The sequence below is a fragment of the Borostomias antarcticus genome (genome assembly GCF_949987555.1).
Source record: "Borostomias antarcticus genome assembly, chromosome: 35".
NCBI classification, from domain to species: Eukaryota; Metazoa; Chordata; class Actinopteri; order Stomiiformes; family Stomiidae; genus Borostomias; species Borostomias antarcticus.
The window spans coordinates 919,169-926,466 of record NC_140268.1 but is presented as its reverse complement, the minus strand read 5'-3'; the positions used below and the strand labels follow the sequence as shown (position 1 = coordinate 926,466).

Here is a 7,298-nt window from a genome sequence, read left to right as displayed (position 1 = left end):
ACATCTAGAAACTACAGAATCAGTGATTTAGGTGCAATGGACTCTACCCACAGTATAAGGTAACATACTCATTCACATATACAGATGTGAAATGCATTTACCAAACTTAGATCAAACTCAATCGCTAAATAAAATCACTCGAACCCAACTCAAACTGAGCCATTGCAAACACCTGATTGATTTTGTGTTGCCATCTAAAGTTGGTTCAAGTGTGGTACTATGTGCTGACATTCACATCCCTTTGGACTTGTTTTAGGGGGTGCTGATAGACAGAGAGGTCAATTCTGAAAGAGGCACATTAAATTGGGTCAGTGTGAACCCATGTGTGAACGTGATGTGTGTGCCATGAGTCACAGGTGTTGATAAGGTCGGTTGAAAACATCCGTAATCTAATCTAAGTTTCTGATAGAGGGGATGGTAATGGATAGGGATAAGTGTTTCATTAACTGAGAAACTGGCTTGGATTACAAAATAAACACATTTTAATTGATTCAGCTTTTTGATACTTGGGCCTTTGTCTGGTATCCCATGAAAAATGAGAGAACACACAATATACAATAGATGGATGGATTCTTTATTGTCCTTTACAGGAAATTTTTTGTATGTACAGTGCTATACATAATTCAAACCCATTATCATACACTCCCCACATTTATCATACAGTCTCACATTTATAGAACATTTTATGTCAGTTGAATGTATTATCTAGGGCAGGATGCAGTGATGGCAATAGAAGGTGTCACACATGCTGAAGAAAAAGATAATTTAAGAGTCGGCAACAGCAAACACAGCTATCACTAAAACAATAATGCAGTAATGTACATTTTTCTTTTCCCCAAATACATAAATAAACAAAAACAAATAAAACATTTGGAGCCAAAGCCAAAAAAAGAGACAAAACAATTGTTTGGATGTTTTAATTCATTCACTTTCAGTATGAAAGAAAAGTCAGTGAGGGCAACTGATAAAAATATGCAGATATGGCCCATGGGTGACCTAGACATTTATGTGCAGGTTGTCATAGTCCGGTGGTGAAATATTTACAGAAACTGATGCAATATTTGGGGTGGTTCGAGTCCAAGGACTGGAGGGAGGAGACGGAGGCGGAGCCAAGCAACTATAAAATACACACAGAAAACACAGAAAAACACAGAACCTCAACAGAGAGTCAACAGAAGACACAGAAAACTTTCTACTGCCTTTTATTTTTATATCACTTGAAGAGTTTAAGACTGTTGTATCCTTGTATTAGACATTTTTTTCCTATAGGCATCTTTGTCCAGAAGAATAACCATGAGTTTTGTGGACGTGAAAAATCTGGAGCCAACCACCTTTGAAAACCAATACTACGACGAATATGAATATTATAACCTGTCGGACAAATACACAAGTAAGATGTAATACTAGTAAAGTTTGGGTTGTGTGTAATGGCCTATCTGAATGGTACTTTGAATAGGAGTCACAGCTCAACTTGACTCGACTGTACACGGGAACTCAAAAAACAACAACGTTTTTCTTTCAATTTAGAAATAAATCTAAAACTAAAAAGACTAAAAAGGCTTTTTAGTTAAATGATGGGTTTGCCGAAACATTTTGTTCCCGTTTCGCTTCCAAAACAGAATTCTAATGCCTCGGACAGCAGCGCCAATTGCATTGTTATTGTTATTGTTATTGTTAGGTAATATTAGTGAAAGCTACAGGTTATTTCTTTGTCATTTATTGTCACAATAATTCCACAGCTATCCATATATGTTAATAACAATATGACTCCAGCTTTTATTATGCACTTGAGAGTTAAGCAGCCTATCAACAGAACAACAAACATTATAGCCTATGGGAAAGATTATTATACACAATTAAACATGGATGTCTTATGCTGGTTGAAAGAGGCTACATGTGCTACAGTGAAATATTATCACCATTGATCCCTCTAGCAGTTGAGCTCAAGTTTCATGACATCTCAACGTGTCGCACAGTCACATGGCGACTCACTGTGACACATGTGTAGGTCCCCCTTTGTTGTCACCTAATATCCACTTTTTCAACGTGTATTTACAGGTGGCGCTACTCGCAAGGGGAGGACAAAGAAGGAAGCCAGTGACAACACCAACCGGCCCAACCCTGGCGGCCATGAGCGCAAGATCATAGAGAAGCTGCAGAATATGGAGAAGAACCACAAGGAGTGAGACAGTGGAGGTACAGGAACGCTCTCCCATTGGCTGCTGCTCCCAAAACAACTTGCTCCTACAAACATCAATCAATCAATCAATCAATCAATCAATCAATCAAAGCTTTATTTGTATAGTGCATTTCATACCCAGAGGCAACACAATGCGCTTTACAGAGAACAAGGGAGGTGGGCATACGACCCACTCTCTACATATTCCAGCATACACACTTAGGCTATGTATTCAGCTTGTTTGCTGCTTGATTGTTTTCATTAATTCTTATTTTTTGCATTGATTGATCATTTTTTCACTCAAATGTCTCAGGTAGATCACTCGTAGGATTTATGTTTAGTATACTCTTCACGTATGACGTTTAAGTATCCTATCACAGTAGTTAAATAGTGCACAAGTCTAACGAAGAAAAATGTTCTCTATTCCAGGGCAAATCGGACGGCTAACCCTGGCAACCGACCGTGGCCGCCTTGACGACAGAAAGACACGGCAGACAGAACTCCAGTTATCTGGGTGGAAATGGGCAAAAGGGCCACATATTGCCGCTGTTTTGACGACTGTAACTTTTGCGCGGGTGGTCATTCGGCCCTTCCAAAAGAAGCAAATGTTAGGTCTGTGTGGTCCCCATGCAGCAGGTGTCTACCTATGACGTAGACCCTCACCTGAGATGGTGATGTAGTCCATCGTTGGTGGTCTTGTAGACCTACTCTAACAGGGCTGTGGTGGTGGGAGTAGTGACTATCCAAGTGGTGTAGATTTAAGTCTTATTGGACTTATTGGACACTTGTCACTTAATTGTTTTCAAAGTGGAAGAAGGTTTTTGAAATCAACAGTATCTTTCCCAAAATGCATTGATGAAAATAAAAGTTTTTTTTATTCAGAGTTCCTGGTTCGGTTGAGTTTTTTGTTCATGAGACTTAATGCATTGTCTGCAATTTATAAATAAACCAATGGCAACGACTGACTTGTTTCAAGTTATAATGTTGTCAATTGGATTTGAAAGCACTTGAAAGAATTAAAGGATTATGCTGTCAACCGTTGCCCAAAATGAATGAACCCCAATGAAACTGCCCATTGATGCATTCCTATGACACAGATAAAACAAAACTATTTAAAGATGCATTCATTGATTTTATTCACATTGTTAAAACTAATTAAAACCTGATATCAGATTGTTTCACTAAGCCATATCGTCCTAAGAATGTCCTACTTCAATGACTCATCCCTACCGGTCACCTGACTGTTGTTATTCCAGTATTTATGACTGTTGTCACTAGCTGGCCTGTGTCTTTGCTCCGCCCCTTATATGGCTCTGGCCAATCGCTTTAGCCAGAACCGTCAATAGTATCCAGCTGCCGCCGAAATAGGACCCGGGAAATAGGACCCGGGAAATAGGCCCGATAAATAAGACCTGAGAAATAGGACCCGAGAAATAGGACCCGGGAAATAGGACCCGGGAAATAGGGCCGCACCGCAGGCATTCTGGGAATTAGAGTCCACTACAGCCTATATACCTCCATGCTATATGTATTGCTAGTTGTCATATATGTAATCATCCAGATTTGTGACAAAAGATGTCTGTATGTGTGCGTGAGTGGGTCTGTCTGCGTGCATCTGTCTGTCTGTCTGTCTGTCTGTGTGTGCGTCTGTCTGTCTGTCTGTCTATGTGTGCATCTGTCTGTCTGTCTGTCTATGTGTGCATCTGTCTGTCTGTCTGTCTGTCTGTCTGTGTGTGCGTCTGTCTGTCTGTCTGTCTGTCTGTCTGTCTGTCTGTCTGTCTATCTATGTGTGCATCTGTCTGTCTGTCTGTCTGTCTATGTGTGCATCTGTCTGTCTGTCTGTCTGTCTGTGTGTGCATCTGTCTGTCAGAGTGAGTGGGAGGCCCTGGTGATGTGTCTGTGTGTCTGTCTGTGTGTGTGTGTGTTTGTATGTGTGTGTGTGTGTGTGTGTGTGTGTGTGTGTCAGTGAGTGGGACGCCCTGGAGATTGTGGAGCACAAGTGGGCACAGGAGAACGTGGAGGACTAGCTGATGTCTCGGGACCTCAACTTCAGCGGAATCTTCTGCCACTTGACACTCAAATTGACACCATTATTATTATTAAAATGCTCATTGTTAATATGCAATGATTGTGTTTGTGTGTGTATTTTTTTTTTTTTATTGTTGCCATTTTAATATTAATTGTTACTATTTATTTCTGAAATGTTGATAAAACTCCCTCATAGTTCGAATCTGAATCCATGCTTCAGTCATCTCAAAACTGATTAAAACTTGAAAAAGGATGGGCCAAATGACAAAAGAATTGGTAAACTGTTGAAAAAAATGAAGGGTCCTATTTCTCGGGTCCTATTTCTCACGGCTCCATGGCTGCAATTCCTACTTCCACTCACTGGGTGGCGCTGTTGCAAAAAACGAAGGGTCCCATTTCCCGGGTCCTATCTCAAACAATTTCAGTGGGCGGGACTAATGTAGAATCTCGATTTGGAAGGAAGGTTTGCCCTTTGGAGCGCACATGCACACTATATATAGGTTATGAAACCTATAAGGTTTAATAAAGCATGGCTTGTAGGCAAGGACATTTTAGGAGTTTTTTAATTGACGGGCCAAGGTGGGACCAAGAGCCAGTGAATATAACAGGTCTGGAAATCTGCATCACGATTCTCGATTCATGTGATTCTATTCCATACATCATGACTTTTCCCCCCATATAACTGCAGTGACAGTTGGACATGTCCAAAAACAAAATAATGACACTTCATGATGAAAAAACTTGAGTCAATTGAATTTACTTCTATGCACCGACTACTGAAAGTGATTTGTTTTGTCTATGTGAGGAGAATTTCATTGTACACAGTTACATATACTGCACCTTGTACATTGTACATGTATATGACAAACATCCTTGAACACTAGCATACCTCTGACAAGCCATGTCAATTATCCTCAATTTGTGTCCCTAAGTTGATCATCTTAGAATGCTATACCTGTAATCTACGTTTGTTTTTGAGAGCTGTTGCACATGGTACTATAAACTACTGCTGGTTGTGTGGAACACGAACAGTTCGCAAGCAAACAGATCAATTAACAATTAATCAATTAACATTATCATTAAAACCAAATCATTAAAGTAGGTGGGTGGATTGTTAACAAAAGGGGCTTCTTAATATAGGCCCATCACACACACTAACACTACACAAATGTGCACACAAACGTCCACACTCTCTCACTGTAAAACACACATACACACACTCAGTCAGGCTAGTGACTAGGGATGGGACATTCGATTCTGGGGCGGTCGGAGCTAGTCGCCAATGTGAAAGGCACTGTACCGAACCAATGCGCCGGAGCTCGTGTCAAACGACGATGACCGTGTGACCGATGACGTCTGAAGCCTGGTGCTGCTTCAAACGTCATCGACATACTGGAAAAGTTTTGAACGTTTTAGCACAACGACTGCACCTTTTGACTGCATGCTATGACTCCTGCAAACCACCAGATGGCGCTGTGCTCTCCGTTTTCAATGCCCCGGGAGCATTGGCTCTTTTTCCGGCACAATCAGGAAGAAACCCCAAAAGCTTTATAGGAATTAGTCCACACATCCCTTCCATGCACTCAAAATAGCTAAGATCATACAGACAGCTCATAAGTCATAGACCTAACCCTCACCCAATGTGAAATTCATGGGTGTTGAGGTGTTTGGACAAATTTCCGGACGTAGTAAAAGTTTTTCCACAAACGGCACATACGTGCGGACGCATTCCATTATGAACCCGCTGGTGCTTCCTGCACGTGTACGCATCCTTGAAACTCATGCCGCATATCGGGCAATCGTAGAGTCGCAACTCGGTATGGACACGACGGTGGTTACGCAGCGTGCCGTCGTTATTGAAGCGCTTTCCACACAGGCCGCACACAAACGGCTTCTCCCCCGTGTGAATGCGAAGGTGTATCTTCAGCCGTGACACGTGGCTGAAGCTCTTGCCACATTGTGGACACGGGTGCGATCTGTGCCCTTTGTTGCTCATTGATTTTGGCTTCACCTGGGAAGTAACGAAAAGGTCTAAATCCGGCCCAGTCAGTCTCCCACTGCTGTCGATGTGTTGGAAAATGGCCTCTTGGGTTGAGCTAGCTGACGCAGGGTCAGTGCCAAGGTGAGTGGCTACATATCTGGCTTCTGCATCCCCTGACTCCAGATCAGTGCTGGTGTCTGAGACGGTGTATATCGTCAACGCTGTGGCTGTCTCTAGTCCAGGGGCCCCTACTTCAGCAGAGCCAGAGTCAATACTAGTGTCAAGAGGTTCTGGTTTGATGCCGTCGAGACCAACATCGGCAGCTCCTCTGTCCACTGCACATGTGTCCAAGAGACCCTCTATCAAGCAAGGATCCGAGTCTTTTTTCACACACAGAGAAGTCCCTGCAGGTCCTAATAGGGTGGTCTCTTGTGTATCGGCATGTGTGGACACCGCACCTGTCGATTGGAAGATACCCTTCCACTGGGTGCAGTCTGTGGTCCCCTGGTTGAGTGTGGTAGGGTCTTTATTCTGGTCAGTATTGTCCGGTTGGTTAAAAGTGGATTCTGGTTCTTGTCTGTGGTTGGAAGTCCATTGGTGTTGGCCAGCGGGAGACACCGTCCCAGAGGCCAGAGGTACAGGTCTGGTGGAACCTAGGTAGACAGACAGTGTTTAGGGAATGTTAGATCGCATTAACGGCGAGGACGTCCTCACCTAGATGAAAATGAAGAGGGTAGCTTGAGAATAAGGTTAAAGTCAGTGAGAGGCAAGCTTCTCCTATTGAGCAGGTCTAGGATAAATAAACAAAAGTTTAAGCCGTGTGCAGATTTCAGAAATTAAATTCAAATGAAAGACATATATCTCGTCTCACCTGTCCACTCAGCTCCGAGTCCAATTTCACGCAATCGTCGTTTTAAAAGCTCATTTTCTTTCCGTGTTCGAGCGGTTTCCTCCTCGTATTCCAACACAGTCCCCTCGACCACCTCCAAAATCTCACCAACAGCTACCATTAAACGCTCAGTGAGATAGGAATTCAAAAGCTGTAGTTTTGTCATTTTCACAAACAAAAATATAACAAAATCAGTAGCAGGGCTGCTTGTTTTGTAAACA

At 42.4% G+C, this 7,298-nt stretch overlaps 2 protein-coding genes across 2 annotated transcripts; one reads left to right on the top strand and one right to left on the bottom strand.

The window, feature by feature from the left end:
* The first annotated feature begins 1,162 nt into the window (after positions 1-1,162).
* On the top strand, positions 1,163-3,062 carry nupr1b (nuclear protein 1b). The gene is made up of 3 exons (XM_084460962.1): positions 1,163-1,390; positions 2,059-2,196; positions 2,609-3,062. Exons 1-2 carry the CDS (start codon positions 1,294-1,296, stop codon positions 2,184-2,186), a joined length of 225 nt encoding a protein of 74 aa, XP_084317088.1. The 5' UTR covers positions 1,163-1,293; the 3' UTR covers positions 2,187-2,196; positions 2,609-3,062.
* Positions 3,063-5,504: 2,442 nt separating this feature from the next.
* LOC311327961 (uncharacterized protein) lies at positions 5,505-7,243 on the bottom strand (the record flags this gene model as incomplete). Its single annotated transcript, XM_084461072.1, has 2 exons — positions 5,505-6,841; positions 7,060-7,243. The coding sequence occupies 2 exons, from the start codon at positions 7,241-7,243 to the stop codon at positions 5,841-5,843; spliced, it is 1,185 nt and encodes a 394-aa protein (XP_084317198.1). The 3' UTR covers positions 5,505-5,840.
* Positions 7,244-7,298: the final 55 nt, after the last annotated feature.

Excerpts from the sequence above, each read along its gene's own strand:
- nupr1b (XM_084460962.1), top strand. The coding sequence starts at position 1,294 with ATGAGTTTTGTGGACGTGAAAAATCTGGAGCCAACCACCTTTGAAAAC. Across the intron at positions 1,391-2,058 it reads CCTGTCGGACAAATACACAA|GTGGCGCTACTCGCAAGGGG; the intron begins GTAAGATGTAAT and ends GTGTATTTACAG.